We start from the raw sequence: 16,033 nt of genomic DNA, 5'->3' as shown, positions 1-16,033 counted from the left end.
CCTTGTTTGTCCTCTAGGTTTTATGGGTATTATGACTCAAATGGTGGACTCATTATTTGTAAAAAGATGACACTTTTTGATATGAATTGATATAAATTGTTATTTATTAAGAAAGAGGAGCAAATCTAAAATCACATGAATAAATAATGATACATTTTACAGTAGTGTTGGGATAAATCTAAACACAAAACCACAGATGCTTGAGCAGGAGACTTAACTGTGGCTTTAGACACAACATGGACACAATCATGCACTCATTATCCATTGTCTCTCACGTTGGACATCAATCACAACACAAAGGTAAATCTCTACATCTTGGTAGCATCCGTTGACTTGATTTCTCAGGTATTTTCTTTGGGAAAAGAACATCTACACTTAACATAGTTTCACAGGACATCACAATGTCAATTGTACTGTTTGATTCACGTTTCTACAGTAAGTTTTCCTGTACCTGGGTTTCTGAAGTCTACCATGGTTGTTTCTGTGGTTAGTTTTCCTGTAGCTGGGTTTCTCAACTCTACCATATGTACATCGTTGTTTCTACAGTTAGTTTTATTGTAGCTGGGTTTCTGAAGTCTACCATGGTTGTTTCTGTAGTTAGTTTTATTGTAGCTGGGTTTCTGAAGTCTACCATGGTTGTTTCTGTAGTTAGTTTTATTGTAGCTGGGGTTCTGAAGTCTACCATGGTTGTTTCTGTGGTTAGTTTTATTGTAGCTGGGGTTCTGAAGTCTACCATGGTTGTTTCTGTAGTTAGTTTTATTGTAGCTAGGTTTCTGAAGTCTACCATGGTTGTTTCTGTGGTTAGTTTTCCTGTAGCTGGGTTTCTGAAGTCTACCATGGTTGTTTCTGTAGTTAGTTTTATTGTAGCTGGGTTTCTGAAGTCTACCATGGTTGTTTCTACAGTTAGTTTTATTGTAGCTGGGTTTCTGAAGTCTACCATGGTTGTTTCTGTGGTTAGTTTTCCTGTAGCTGGGGTTCTGAAGTCTACCATGGTTGTTTCTGTGGTTAGTTTTCCTGTAGCTGGGGTTCTGAAGTCTACCATGGTTGTTTCTGTGGTTAGTTTTATTGTAGCTGGGGTTCTGAAGTCTACCATGGTTGTTTCTGTGGTTAGTTTTATTGTAGCTGGGGTTCTGAAGTCTACCATGGTTGTTTCTGTAGTTAGTTTTATTGTAGCTAGGTTTCTGAAGTCTACCATGGTTGTTTCTGTGGTTAGTTTTCCTGTAGCTGGGTTTCTGAAGTCTACCATGGTTGTTTCTGTAGTTAGTTTTATTGTAGCTGGGTTTCTGAAGTCTACCATGGTTGTTTCTACAGTTAGTTGTATTGTAGCTGGGGTTCTGAAGTCTACCATGGTTGTTTCTACAGTTAGTTTTCCTGTAGCTGGGTTTCTGAAGTCTACCATGGTTGTTTCTGTAGTTAGTTTTATTGTAGCTGGGTTTCTGAAGTCTACCATGGTTGTTTCTACAGTTAGTTTTATTGTAGCTGGGTTTCTGAAGTCTACCATGGTTGTTTCTGTAGTTAGTTTTATTGTAGCTGGGTTTCTGAAGTCTACCATGGTTGTTTCTGTAGTTAGTTTTATTGTAGCTGGGGTTCTGAAGTCTACCATGGTTGTTTCTGTGGTTAGTTTTATTGTAGCTGGGGTTCTGAAGTCTACCATGGTTGTTTCTGTGGTTAGTTTTCCTGTAGCTGGGTTTCTGAAGTCTACCATGGTTGTTTCTGTAGTTAGTTTGATTGTAGCTGGGGTTCTGAAGTCTACCATGGTTGTTTCTGTAGTTAGTTTTATTGTAGCTGGGGTTGTGAAGTATACCATATGTACATCGTTGTTTCTGTGGTTAGTTTTCCTGTAGCTGGGTTTCTCAACTCTACCATATGTACATCTCGGTGGAGTTTGTTTGCAACAACTGTGGGCGGAGTCGCTGTCAGTCGATACAAGGAAAGAGTCTGTGGTTGTATTGGATAAAGGTTTTATTAAAAAGTATGGATATCAGCAAACAAAGAAAGGCACACAGCTACAAACAGCTACAGAGGACAAACATAGGTACAAGGTAAGGAATTAAGGAAACCAGCTACAGAGGACAAACAGGCACAAGGTAAGGAATTAAGGAAACCAGCTACAGAGGACAAACATAGGTACAAGGTAAGGAATTAAGGAAACCAGCTACAGAGGACAAACATAGGCACAAGGTAAGGAATTAAGGAAACCAGCTACAGAGGACAAACATAGCTACAAGGTAAGGAATTAAGGAAACCAGCTACAGAGGACAAACATAGGCACAAGGTAAGGGTTTATCGACGGACAGCGACTCGTTGTAGTTGTCTCCGCTCAACTCCATTGATGTGATGTGCATCGTGGAGTTGAGAAAAACTTGGCTTACAGTAGTCACTGGATTTCAGTCACATTCGCAAACTAACACACTCACTTTAAAGTGTAATAGATTTTATTCTTATTATTTTATTTCTTAAATGGCTTTTAAATACAATGTTATCAGACATTCTGATTAATAGCAGCAGTCCTCTATACATTGCTAGACGATTAAACGTAGCTTTCACACTAAAGTGTATCAACTTGGATGTTGTACTAACTTTTCATTACAATAATCGAGCAAAATCCTTGATGGAATCTGGATGATGCTAGACGGGGTAAAACAACACTTTCGTCTCGCTCTCTCTCTTTTTTTTTTGGGTGAAAAACTATTTTGAGAACGTTTGATATACTAACCAGTATATTTTAGCAGCACTAACTTCACAGCCGTCTCATTGAATCTCAGTCATCTGTGGTATCTTCTTCAACATCACTCTCTGGTGAGCTCCTGTGTCGGTACTCTGTGGTGTTAGACAGGTGTTTCCAAGCTACGTCCTTCTGGTTACTGGTACCTGTGCTGTTGGAACGGCCTAGCCGGGCCAAAGCCTGGTGTTTTCCTGAGGTCTTCTCCCTGTCCTCCTGGACCTCTGCTAAGCCCCCCTGGGCCCTCTCAGACCCCTGGTGGTGGAGGTCATGCCTCAGGTTCTCCAGGTTGAGGGCCCAGGGGCCTAGCTTCTGCCAGTTGACCCTCTGGAAAGCCATGATGCAGTGAAGATTCCCTCCCACCTGCCAGGAGAGGAGAGGTTCATGTCAGAAATGCGTAACAGACCCATGAATGGAATGTTACTAGTCCAACGCTCTAACCACTAGGCTACCCTGCCGCCTCTACACTCTAACCACTAGGCTACCCTGCCGCCTCTACACTCTAACCACTAGGCTACCCTGCCGCCTCTACACTCTAACCACTAGGCTACCCTGCCGCCTCTACACTCTAACCACTAGGCTACCCTGCCGCCTCTACACTCTAACCACTAGGCTACCCTGCCGCCTCTACACTCTAACCACTAGGCTACCCTGCCGCCTCTACACTCTAACCACTAGGCTACCCTGCCGCCTCTACACTCTAACCACTAGGCTACCCTGCCGCCTCTACACTCTAACCACTAGGCTACCCTGCCGCCTCTACACTCTAACCACTAGGCTACCCTGCCGCCTCTACACTCTAACCACTAGGCTACCCTGCCGCCTCTACACTCTAACCACTAGGCTACCCTGCCTCCTCTACACTCTAACCACTAGGCTACCCTGCCGCCTCTACACTCTAACCACTAGGCTACCCTACCGCCTCTACACTCTAACCACTAGGCTACCCTGCCGCCTCTACACTCTAACCACTAGGCTACCCTGCCGCCTCTACACTCTAACCACTAGGCTACCCTGCCGCCTCTACACTCTAACCACTAGGCTACCCTGCCGCCTCTACACTCTAACCACTAGGCTACCCTGCCGCCTCTACACTCTAACCACTAGGCTACCCTGCCGCCTCTACACTCTAACCACTAGGCTACCCTACCTCCTCTACACTCTAACCACTAGGCTACCTACCTCCTCTACACTCTAACCACTAGGCTACCTACCTCCTCTACACTCTAACCACTAGGCTACCTACCTCCTCTACACTCTAACCACTAGGCTACCTACCTCCTCTACACTCTAACCACTAGGCTACCTACCGCCTCTACACTCTAACCACTAGGCTACCTACCTCCTCTACACTCTAACCACTAGGCTACCTACCTCCTCTACACTCTAACCACTAGGCTACCCTACCTCCTCTACACTCTAACCACTAGGCTACCCTACCTCCTCTACACTCTAACCACTAGGCTACCCTGCCGCCTCTACACTCTAACCACTAGGCTACCTACCTCCTCTACACTCTAACCACTAGGCTACCCTACCTCCTCTACACTCTAACCACTAGGCTACCTACCTCCTCTACACTCTAACCACTAGGCTACCCTGCCTAGGAGATATTATTTCACAGATGATAATATTATTCCTCAAGTTTGTCTGAGAGGGATGAAAAGTAACCAACAGCTTGTCTCATGTTTCGTCACTGAGCAGAGCAGCCCGAGCGTAGCCGTTGCTATGGTCACTCACAGACTCAGAGCCACCGTGAGCAGAGTGCATGCAACCACTAGGAACAGTGACAGACCTCCTCTAATGGATCTAACCAGAGGAAGTTATTTCTATTTCTCCTTGGGCAGGGCCTAACCACTAGGCAACCTACCTCCTCAAAAGGCAACCAGGGCCCTAACCAAAGGCTACCTACCTCCTCAGGGGTCTAACCACGGGCATGGGTAGGGCTTAAAATTCATGCCAGTTCTGGGCTCTAACGCATCCTCATCCCATTGTTAGCATAACTGGTATCCTAACAACTAACATAACTATAAACTGAAAGGGAAAATGAAAACCTTTTGGTTTTCTAACCACTAGGCAACCTCTCCGTGTGACGAATATCAACCATTCTGGCATTTTTACCTGTTCAGATCTCTGACCAATATCAGCCCACCTATAAACAACAGCAAGATGAAGAAGTGAAACAGTAAATCTACACGTTGCACAACAACACGAAAACACTGCATGTCATTTTTTGTCCTCTACACTCTAACCACTAGGGGCTACCCTACAATCTCCTGTTCCATTTCAGTTGGTAATGTAAGTAAACAAGAACAGTTAACAAGGCTGGATGACTACCTCGTGGTTACACTCTAACCACTAGGCTACCTAGGACCTCCTCTACACTCTAATCTAGGATGACAGGAGGAGGTGTGTGGGATGCGTGGATGACAGCAGGAGGTCCTCTACACTCTAACCACTAGATGCGTGGATACCAGGACCTCCTCTACACTCGTAACCACTAGGGACCTACCTGGTTGACAGTAGGACTCTAACCACTAGGCTACCTGGACCTGACCTCTAGGACTGCTAACCACTAGGTACCCTGCATAGGAGAGGTATTATTTGACAGATGATAATATGACAGTAGGAGGTTTGTCTGAGAGGGATGAAAAGTAACCAACAGCTTGTCTCATGTTTCGTCACTGAGCAGAGCAGCCCGAGCGTAGCCGTTGCTATGGTCACTCACAGACTCAGAGCCACCGTGAGCAGAGTGCATGCAGAGCGAGCAGCGCGCAGGAAGCCAGTGACAGACAGAGGAGTAGCTAATGGATTTACTTACAGAGGAAGTTATTTCTGATTTCTGGTTTTGGGCAGGGCCTTAAATTTGGTAAAAGCAATCAGGCCTGGGCAGGGGTCTGAATGTCGCGGGCATGGGTAGGGCTTAAAATTCATGCCAGTTCTGGGCTCTAACGCATCCTCATCCCATTGTTAGCATAACTGGTATCCTAACAACTAACATAACTATAAACTGAAAGGAAAATGAAAACCTTTTTGGTTTTGCGGCACTGAATTCCCCTCTCCGTGTGACGAATATCAAGGTATTCTGGATTTTGTGTGTTCAGATCTGTGACAATATCAGCCCACCTATAAACAACAGCAAGATGAAGAAGTGAAACAGTAAATCGACTAAAGAAGACGACAACGTTGCACAACAACAACGAAAACACTGCATGTCATTTTTTGTAAACATTAGAAGTCAGAAAGGATCGTACTTTTTACAGTGAATAGCAGGGTGCTTCCTGCTTGGTTCACCAATCAGGATCCAGTGTTCCATTTCATTAGTTGGTAATGTACCCCTTAGAAGTAAACAAGAACAAGTTAACAAGGTACGTGGATGACAGTAGGAGGTACGTGGTTGACAGTAGGAGGTACGTGGATGACAGTAGGAGGTGTGTGGATGACAGTAGGAGGTACGTGGATGACAGTAGGAGGTGCGTGGATGACAGTAGGAGGTGCGTGGATGACAGTAGGAGGTGCGTGGATGACAGTAGGAGGTACGTGGATGACAGTAGGAGGTGCGTGGTTGACAGTAGGAGGTGTGTGGATGACAGTAGGAGGTGTGTGGATGACAGTAGGAGGTACGTGGATGACAGTAGGAGGTACGTGGTTGACAGTAGGAGGTACGTGGTTGACAGTAGGAGGTACGTGGATGACAGTAGGAGGTACGTGGATGACAGTAGGAGGTACGTGGATGACAGTAGGAGGTACGTGGTTGACAGTAGGAGGTACGTGGATGACAGTAGGAGGTACGTGGATGACAGTAGGAGGTACGTGGATGACAGTAGGAGGTACGTGGATGACAGTAGGAGGTACGTGGTTGACAGTAGGAGGTACGTGGATGACAGTAGGAGGTACGTGGATGACAGTAAGATAAAATGTAATGAATTAGGCCTGTTATGACCTGTTAGAAAGTAAATGCACGCATGTACCTGTAGGCCTTGGCTGCTTTGAAAGGTGTGGCCTCGAAGCCCACAGGACAGAAGTAGTGGTTCTGACAGTGGTAAATATAGGCCATGGTTTCATCTCTTAACCCCAGGGTCAACTTCAACAACGCCCCCTCAGCTGGAACAGGGAGGACAAATACTCAACTTAAAATTAAAATAAAACTGAATCATGCAGACAGTCTGAACTACTGTATGCTTTTTCATCATCTATTCAGTTTCAACGATTTCTTTATATAACAGACAAACTGGATGACAAACTAAAGTCGAGGCCAGCCCCCCAAGCCACAATTGCTGGATTGACTGACATTTGAAGACATTTTACTCTGTGTATTTCCAAAGCTGAGGCCAGCTTGTTACATCATAGCCAATTTGTTAGTAGAGAGGGTAGACGAGAGGAGAGAGGACAAACTCACCAGTCTCCCCAGCTGTCTTGTGTTTCCCGTGGGGTTTGTACAGAATATAGGAACATCCTCGGACATGGAAATTGTCATTGATTTGCCTGAACCATCTGTTCACAAAGATTTAAAAATATATAATATATAAATATATATATATAATAATCTGTAGCCATAAGCTGTGTGCACCTTGTTTCTAATGTCAGCATTTCTGAGTACTGTACCTCATCAGAGTAGCGTTGCCTGTAAAGGGACCAAACTTAATCTCCTCAAAAGGAGGCTGGAAGCCGAGGATCTGAAGAGCCCCCTCCTGGGAGATGGGTGGGAGACTGAAAATACACACGATAACAATCACATAGCTGTTAATCCTCTTATTTATGACACATTCAAAATGATACTACACGCTATAATGTGATGGAAACATTTTGTCTTGGTGTGTACAGATCTGTTGTATTTATGACAAGTATAAAAGATGGAGTCTGCTTCCCCCAACGAGCGGTGATCCCATTGCCACACGTACAGAGCTACAGACGACAATAAAATGCCTACCTCCCTGCTCCTAGTGTGCTGTACAGAAAGTTCCAGCAGGAAACTAATGAAGATATCCCACATGACGTCTTGTACTGGGGGCGGCTGATACAGTACCTAGAGAACGGAGAGAGGGAGGGAGGGAGGAGAGGGAGAGGGGAGAGAGGGGAGAGGGAGAGAGGGAGGGAGAGAGAGAGGGAGAGAGAGAGAGAGAGAGAGAGAGAGAGAGAGAGAGAGAAAAGCATGACACTAATGAAGATATCCCACATGACGTCTTGTACTGAGGGGCGGCTGATACAGTACCTAGAGAAGGGAGAGAGGGAGAGGGGGAGGGAGAGGGAGGTGAGAAGAGAGGAGAGGGAGAGGGAGAGGGAGAGGGAGAGGGAGAGGGAGAGAGAGAGAGGGAGAGAGGAGAGAGGAAGGAAGAGAAGAGAAGAGAGAGAGACAGAGAGAGAGAGACAGAGAGAGAGAGAGAGAGAGAGAGAGAGACAGAGAGAGAGAGAGAGAGAGAGAGAGAGAGAGAGAGAGAGAGAGAGAGAGAGAGAGAGAGAGAGAGAGAGACAGAGAGAGAAGCAGAGAGAGAAGATCCACTTGCAGTAGAGAGACAGAGAGAGAGAGATGGACAGAGAGAGAGAGAGAGAGAGAGTGAGAGAGAGAGAGAAGAGAGCCCTAGAGAGAGAGGAGACATTCCCTATATAGAGACAGAGAGACCAGAGACAGAGAGAGAGGAGAGAGAGAGAGAGAGAGACAGAGAGAGAGAGACAGAGAGAGAGAGAGACAGAGAGAGAGAGAGAGAGAGAACCAGAGAGAAAAGCATGACACTAATGAAGATATCCCACATGACGTCTTGTACTGGGGGCGGCTGATACAGTACCTAGAGAACGGTGAGAGGGAGAGGGAGAGGGAGAGGGAGAGGGAGCAGGGAGAGAGGAGAGAGAGAGGGAGAGGGAGAGGAGAGGGGAGCAGGAGAGGGAGGGAGGGAGAGAGGGAGCTTGAGAGAGGGAGGAAGGATTGGGAAGGAAGGAAGACAGGAGAGAGAGAGAGAGAGAGACAGAGAGAGATTGGGCAGCAGGAGACAGACAGAGAGAGTGCAGAGAGAGAGACCAGAGAGAGAGAGAGGCAGCAGAGAGAGAGACAGAGAGAGAGAGCTTTAGACAGAGAGAGGGAGAGAGCAGAGAGAGACTAGACAGTGAGAGAGAGAGATAGAGAGAGAGAGATTGGAGAGAGAGAAAAGCATGACACTAATGAAGATATCCCACATGACGTCTTGTACTGGGGGCAGGCTGATACAGTACCTAGAGAAGGAGAGAGGGAGAGGGAGAGGGAGAGGGAGGGACCACATTCCCTAGAGAGAGGGAGAGGAGAGGGAGAGGAGAGGGCAGAGGAGAGGGAGAGGGAGAGAGAGAGTGAGAGAGAGAGACCAGAGAGATTGGGCAGCATGACACTAATGAATGTCTCCTCCACTTGCAGTAATTTCTGGCTCTGTCCGAAATGGCACCACATTCCCTATATAGTGCACTAGCTTTAACCAGAGCCCTATTGGGCAGCAGGCACCACATTCCCTATATAGTGCACTAGCTTTAACCAGAGCCCTATTGGGCAGCAGGCACCACATTCCCTATATAGTGCACTAGCTTTAACCAGAGCCCTATTGGGCAGCAGGCACCACATTCCCTATATAGTGCACTAGCTTTAACCAGAGCCCTATTGGGCAGCAGGCACCACATTCCCTATATAGTGCACTAGCTTTAACCAGAGCCCTATTGGGCAGCAGGCACCACATTCCCTATATAGTGCACTAGCTTTAACCAGAGCCCTATTGGGCAGCAGGCACCACATTCCCTATATAGTGCACTAGCTTTAACCAGAGCCCTATTAGGCAGCAGGCACCACATTCCCTATATAGTGCACTAGCTTTAACCAGAGCCCTATTAGGCAGCAGTGCACTACATAGGGTGCCATTTGCGATGCAAGCCCACTGTCATCATTATCAGTAGTTAATACAGTATAACTAGCTCTGTGATAGGTCTATCAGTAGTTAATACAGTATAACTAGCTCTGTGATAGGTCTATCAGTAGTTAATACAGTATAACAAGCTCTGTGATAGGTCTATCAGTAGTTAATACAGTATAAGTAGCTCTGTGATAGGTCTATCAGTAGTTAATACAGTATAACTAGCTCTGTGATAGGTCTATCAGTAGTTAATACAGTATAACTAGCTCTGTGATAGGTCTATCAGTAGTTAATACAGTATAACTAGCTCTGTGATAGGTCTATCAGTAGTTAATACAGTATAACTAGCTCTGTGATAGGTCTATCAGTAGTTAATACAGTATAACTAGCTCTGTGATAGGTCTATAGTAGTTAATACAGTATAACTAGCTCTGTGATAGGTCTATCAGTAGTTAATACAGTATAACTAGCTCTGTGATAGGTCTATCAGTAGTTAATACAGTATAACAAGCTCTGTGATAGGTCTATCAGTAGTTAATACAGTATAACTAGCTCTGTGATAGGTCTATCAGTAGTTAATACAGTATAATGAGCTCTGTGATAGGTCTATCAGTAGTTAATACAGTATAACTAGCTCTGTGTTAGGTCTATCAGTAGTTAATACAGTATAACTAGCTCTGTGATAGGTCTATCAGTAGTTAATACAGTATAATGAGCTCTGTGATAGGTCTATCAGTAGTTAATACAGTATAACAAGCTCTGTGATAGGTCTATCAGTAGTTAATACAGTATAACAAGCTCTGTGATAGGTCTATCAGTAGTTAATACAGTATAACTAGCTCTGTGATAGGTCTATCAGTAGTTAATACAGTATAACAAGCTCTGTGATAGGTCTATCAGTAGTTAATACAGTATAATGTAGCTCTGTGATAGGTCTATCAGTAGTTAATACAGTATAACTAGCTCTGTGATAGGTCTATCAGTAGTTAATACAGTATAATAGCTCTGTGATAGGTCTATCAGTAGTTAATACAGTATAACTAGCTCTGTGATAGGTCTATCAGTAGTTAATACAGTATAACAAGCTCTGTGATAGGTCTATCAGTAGTTAATACAGTATAACAAGCTCTGTGATAGGTCTATCAGTAGTTAATACAGTATAACTAGCTCTGTGATAGGTCTATCAGTAGTTAATACAGTATAACAAGCTCTGTGATAGGTCTATCAGTAGTTAATACAGTATAATGTAGCTCTGTGATAGGTCTATCAGTAGTTAATACAGTATAACTAGCTCTGTGATAGGTCTATCAGTAGTTAATACAGTATAAGTAGCTCTGTGATAGGTCTATCAGTAGTTAATACAGTATAACTAGCTCTCTTGATAGTCTATGTGTAGTTAATACAGTATAATAGCTCTGTGATAGGTCTATCAGTAGTTAATACAGTATAACTAGCTCTGTGATAGGTCTATCAGTAGTTAATACAGTATAACTAGCTCTGTGATAGGTCTATCAGTAGTTAATACAGTATAACAAGCTCTGTGATAGGTCTATCAGTAGTTAATACAGTATAAGTAGCTCTGTGATAGGTCTATCAGTAGTTAATACAGTATAACTAGCTCTGTGATAGGTCTATCAGTAGTTAATACAGTATAACTAGCTCTGTGATAGGTCTATCAGTAGTTAATACAGTATAATGAGCTGTGTGTTAGTTAATACAGTATCATGTGTGCGTGTTACCTCAGTAGTAGTTAATGAGCTGTGTGTTAGTTAATACAGTATAATGTGTGTGTGTTACCTCAGTAGTAGTTAATGAGCTGTGTGTTAGTTAATACAGTATAATGTGTGCGTGTTACCTCAGTAGTAGTTAATGAGCTGTGTGTTAGTTAATACAGTATAATGAGCTGTGTGTTAGTTAATACAGTATAATGAGCTGTGTGTTAGTTAATACAGTATAATGTGTGCGTGTTACCTCAGTAGTAGTTAATGAGCTGTGTGTTAGTTAATACAGTATCATGTGTGCGTGTTACCTCAGTAGTAGTTAATGAGCTGTGTGTTAGTTAATACAGTATCATGTGTGCGTGTTACCTCAGTAGTAGTTAATGAGCTGTGTGTTACCTAGTTAATACAGTATAATGAGCTGTGTGTTACCTCAGTAGTAGTTAATGAGCTGTGTGCTATATTACCATCTCCTGAGGTCCAGGACTTTAATAGTAGTTAATACAGTATAATGTGTGCTACCTAATACAGTATAATGAGCTGTGTGCTAGTTAATACAGTATAATGTGTGCAACCTCAGTAGTTACAGTATAATATATTACCATCTCCTGAGGTCCAGGACTTTCCTCTGTTTGATCTCGTCCTGCGAGGCGTGGAGAGGAAGGTCCTGCAGGTTCCTACTGCCCCCTGAAGACTTCATCTTCTTCGTACCGACTCTCTTTATGTTGCCTGAAAATAGGACACAAAGTTAAAGCAATCGCTCATACAGACAGAAACTAAAAGCTGGCTGTATCTGTCAAGCGTTCATCAGGTCTGAATATAAATCAAGTGGTGTGACGTACTAATGTTCCTAAAGTTATAATTGTTTCTGAGAACAATACGGTACCTTAATTGTTCCATTTCTTTCAACAAATATAATACTCAGCTGGGTAATCTTGTCACTGTGAAAAGTCATCTCTCTTGTATAGTCACTGTGAAATAAACACAGTCCCCTCATTCACCCTCTCCCGACAGCACACTGATTCTTTAGGTGGTGTCTCTGCATGTCCTACTAGCACTCTGGACAGTGGTGTCTCTGCCCGTCCTACTAGCACTCTGGACAGTGGTGTCTCTGCCCGTCTGTGGTGTCTCTGCATGTCCTACTAGCACTCTGGACAGTGGTGTCTCTGCCTGTCTGTGGTGTCTCTGCCTGTCCTACTAGCACTCTGGACAGTGGTGTCTCTGCCTGTCCTACTAGCACTCTGGACAGTGGTGTCTCTGCCTGTCCTACTAGCACTCTGGACAGTGGTGTCTCTGCCTGTCCTACTAGCACTCTGGACAGTGGTGTCTCTGCCCGTCCTACTAGCACTCTGGACAGTGGTGTCTCTGCCTGTCCTACTAGCACTCTGGACAGTGGTGTCTCTGCCTGTCCTACTAGCACTCTGGACAGTGGTGTCTCTGCCTGTCTGTGGTGTCCTGCACTCTGTGGTGTCTCACTAGCACTCTGGACAGTGGTGTCTCTGCCTGTCCTACTAGCACTCTGGACAGTGGTGTCTCTGCCTGTCCTACTAGCACTCTGGACAGTGGTGTCTCTGCCTGTCCTACTAGCACTCTGGACAGTGGTGTCTCTGCCTGTCCTACTAGCACTCTGGACAGTGGTGTCTCTGCCTGTCCTACTAGCACTCTGGACAGTGGTGTCTCTGCCTGTCCTACTAGCACTCTGGACAGTGGTGTCTCTGCCTGTCCTACTAGCACTCTGGACAGTGGTGTCTCTGTCCCTAGTCAGTGGTGTACTGCACGTCCTACTGCACTCTGGTGTCTCTGCCCTGTCCTACTAGCACTCTGGACAGTGGTGTCTCTGCCTGTCCTACTAGCACTCTGGACAGTGGTGTCTCTGCCTGTCCTACTAGCACTCTGGACAGTGGTGTCTCTGCCTGTCCTACTAGCACTCTGGACAGTGGTGTCTCTGCCTGTCCTACTAGCACTCTGGACAGTGGTGTCTCTGCCCGTCTGTGGTGTCTCTGCATGTCCTACTAGCACTCTGGACAGTGGTGTCTCTGCATGTCCTACTAGCACTCTGGACAGTGGTGTCTCTGCCCGTCCTACTGCACTAGCACTCTGGGTGTCTCTGCATGTCCTACTAGCACTCTGGACAGTGGTGTCTCTGCCCGTCTGTGGTGTCTAGCACTAGCACTCTGGACAGTGGTGTCTCTGTGGTCCTACTAGCTGCCTGTCTGTATCTGATGTCTCAGTGCCTGTCTCTGTGGTCTCACTGCCTGTCTGGCACTCTGGACAGTGGTGTCTCTGCCTGTCCTCACTAGCACTCTGGACAGTGGTGTCTCTGCCCGTCTGTGGTCTCTCTGCATGTCTCACTGTAGTCTCACTGCCTGTCAGTGGTGTCTCTGCCCTGTCTGTGGTCTAGCACTCTGGTCAGTGGTGTCACTGCCTGTCTGTGGTGTCTCTGCCTGTCCTACTAGCACTCTGTCAGTGGTGTCTCTGCATGTCCTGGTCTCAGCCTGGTCTGTGGTGTCTCTGCATGTCCTACTAGCACTCTCAGTGTCTGTGTCTCTGCCTCTGGTGTCTCTGCCTGTCCTACTAGCACTGCCTGGTCTGTGGTTTCTCTGCCTGTCTGTGGTTTCACTGCCTGTCTGTGGTCTCACTGCCTGTCTACTAGCCTGTCTGTGGTACATTTGTTTAATGACCACTCCTGCCTCTGTCCTACATACAGCACTCTGGACAGTGGTGCATCTCTGCCAGATTCAACTACAAAGACCAGGGAGCTTTTCAAAAGCCTCATAAAGAAGGGCAGTGATTGGTAGATGGGTAACAATAACAAAATCAGATATTGAATATCTTTTTACGTCTGGTCAAGTTAATAATTATGCTGTGGATGATGTATTTAACCACACAGACACATCAAAGATACAGTCATCCTTCTGAACTGAGCTGCAGGAGAGGAAGGAAACTGAGCTACAGAACAGGAAGGAAACCGAGCTACAGAACAGGAAGGAAACTGAGGTACAGAACAGGAAGGAAACTGAGCTACAGAACAGGAAGGAAACTGAGCTACAGAACAGGAAGGAAACTGAGGTACAGAACAGGAAGGAAACTGAGCTACAGAACAGGAAGGAAACTGAGATACAGAACAGGAAGGAAACTGAGATACAGAACAGGAAGGAAACTGAGATACAGAACAGGAAGGAAACTGAGGTACAGAACAGGAAGGAAACTGAGATACAGAACAGGAAGGAACCTGAGCTACAGAACAGGAAGGAAACTGCTCAGGGATGTTACAATGAGGCCATTGGAGATTTTAAAACTGCTACGAAGTTGTGATAGGAGAAATGGATCAGCAACATTATTGTGTCTCCATAATAACGACCTAAATGAGTGAAAAGCAGAATAAAAATATTCCAAGACAAGCATCCTGTATGAAACAAGACACTAAAGTAATACTGAAAGAAAAACAACTACGGAAGTAAATGTAAAGCCTAACGTTAACACTCTGCAAAGCCTTAAGTAAATGTAAAGCCTAACGTTAACACTCTGCAAAGCCTTAAGTAAATGTAAAGCCTAACGTTAACACTCTGCAAAGCCTTAAGTAAATGTAAAGCCTAACGTTAACACTCTGCAAAGCCTTAAGTAAATGTAAAGCCTTAAGTAAATGTAAAGCCTAACGTTAACACTCTGCAAAGCCTTAAGTAAATGTAAAGCCTAACGTTAACACTCTGCAAAGCCTTAAGTAAATGTAAAGCCTAACGTTAACACTCTGCAAAGCCTTAAGTAAATGTAAAGCCTAACGTTAACACTCTGCAAAGCCTTAAGTAAATGTAAAGCCTAACGTTAACACTCTGCAAAGCCTTAAGTAAATGTAAAGCCTAACGTTAACACTGCAAAGCCTTAAGTAAATGTAAAGCCTAACGTTAAACTCTGCAAAGCCTAAGTAACACTCTGTAAAGCTTAAGTAAATGTAAAGCCTAACGTTAACACTCTGCAAAGCCTTAAGTAAATGTAAGGGAATAACCCTCTGTATTGGACAAAATAAATGGCATGTCATTGGCATCGTAAAACCATATACACATTGGCCAATACCACCCAATGCCTTAAGCGTTGATTCATCCAAAGTGTATTGCAAATGCCATATGGTAATTGCCAGTTGTAACACTTAAAAATTCAACAGGGGGCAAATGCGCTCCACGTTAACGGGGTTTTTCATATTGGATATGTAACCCAAATTAATGTCCAAAGTAAAATTTTAAAAAATGAACTTTTTTCAAAACTTATCACCCCTTAAAAAAGTGCTTTCTGCAAACCGTTTTAAGGTTAACACTCTGCAATTTTTTGTCAATTACACATGTGTAAGAACTGTATGAATATACTTTTGTCCAATTTTATTATCATAACTTTTTTTAAAAATTTTAACGTTCCAAATATGCAAAGCCATAAGGAATATGTTTTGTCCAATTCCAATATGATTTCATAGGAAGTCAAAGTCAAAAAGTCAAAAATGTCAAAATTTTGTAAAAACTTCAACACCCATAAAAATGTGCTTTCTGGACCGTTTTAAAAATTCTTTCGATTTTTTGTCAATTAAAGTGTAAGAACTGTATGAATAGCCTTTTGTCCAATTTTATTATCATAATTTTTTAATTTTTTTTATATGCGCATAAGGAATATGTTTTGTCCAATTCCAATATGATTTCATAGGAAGTCAAAAGTCAAAAGTCAAAAATGTCAAAATTTTGTAAAAA

General features: G+C 44.1%; 1 protein-coding gene and 1 long non-coding RNA gene across 10 annotated transcripts in view; one reads left to right on the top strand and one right to left on the bottom strand.

Moving 5' to 3' along the window:
• Positions 1 to 2,140: 2,140 nt before the first annotated feature.
• LOC118394378 (basic immunoglobulin-like variable motif-containing protein) overlaps positions 2,141 to 16,033 on the bottom strand; it is a 101,787-nt gene continuing 87,894 nt past the window's right edge. For all 9 annotated transcript variants that reach the window (XM_052468359.1, XM_052468394.1, XM_052468337.1 and 6 more), the window contains 8 exons: positions 11,906 to 12,032; positions 7,653 to 7,748; positions 7,328 to 7,432; positions 7,122 to 7,216; positions 6,694 to 6,826; positions 5,977 to 6,060; positions 5,752 to 5,848; positions 2,141 to 3,085 (listed from right to left, as the gene is read on the bottom strand). In XM_052468359.1, the coding sequence (XP_052324319.1) occupies positions 2,762 to 3,085; positions 5,752 to 5,848; positions 5,977 to 6,060; positions 6,694 to 6,826; positions 7,122 to 7,216; positions 7,328 to 7,432; positions 7,653 to 7,748; positions 11,906 to 12,032 (1,061 nt within the window). In that variant the 3' untranslated portion in view covers positions 2,141 to 2,761. The remainder of the gene's footprint in view (positions 3,086 to 5,751; positions 5,849 to 5,976; positions 6,061 to 6,693; positions 6,827 to 7,121; positions 7,217 to 7,327; positions 7,433 to 7,652; positions 7,749 to 11,905; positions 12,033 to 16,033) is intronic.
• LOC127908822 (uncharacterized) lies at positions 10,268 to 11,229 on the top strand. The gene is made up of 3 exons (XR_008068587.1): positions 10,268 to 10,435; positions 11,051 to 11,091; positions 11,174 to 11,229. It is a non-coding gene; the product is annotated as an uncharacterized LOC127908822 (long non-coding RNA).

Source organism: Oncorhynchus keta, chromosome 1 (assembly GCF_023373465.1).
Source record: "Oncorhynchus keta strain PuntledgeMale-10-30-2019 chromosome 1, Oket_V2, whole genome shotgun sequence".
NCBI classification, from domain to species: domain Eukaryota; kingdom Metazoa; phylum Chordata; class Actinopteri; order Salmoniformes; family Salmonidae; genus Oncorhynchus; species Oncorhynchus keta.
Note: the sequence above shows the minus strand (reverse complement) of the source record. Positions and strands in the feature narration are given on the sequence as shown.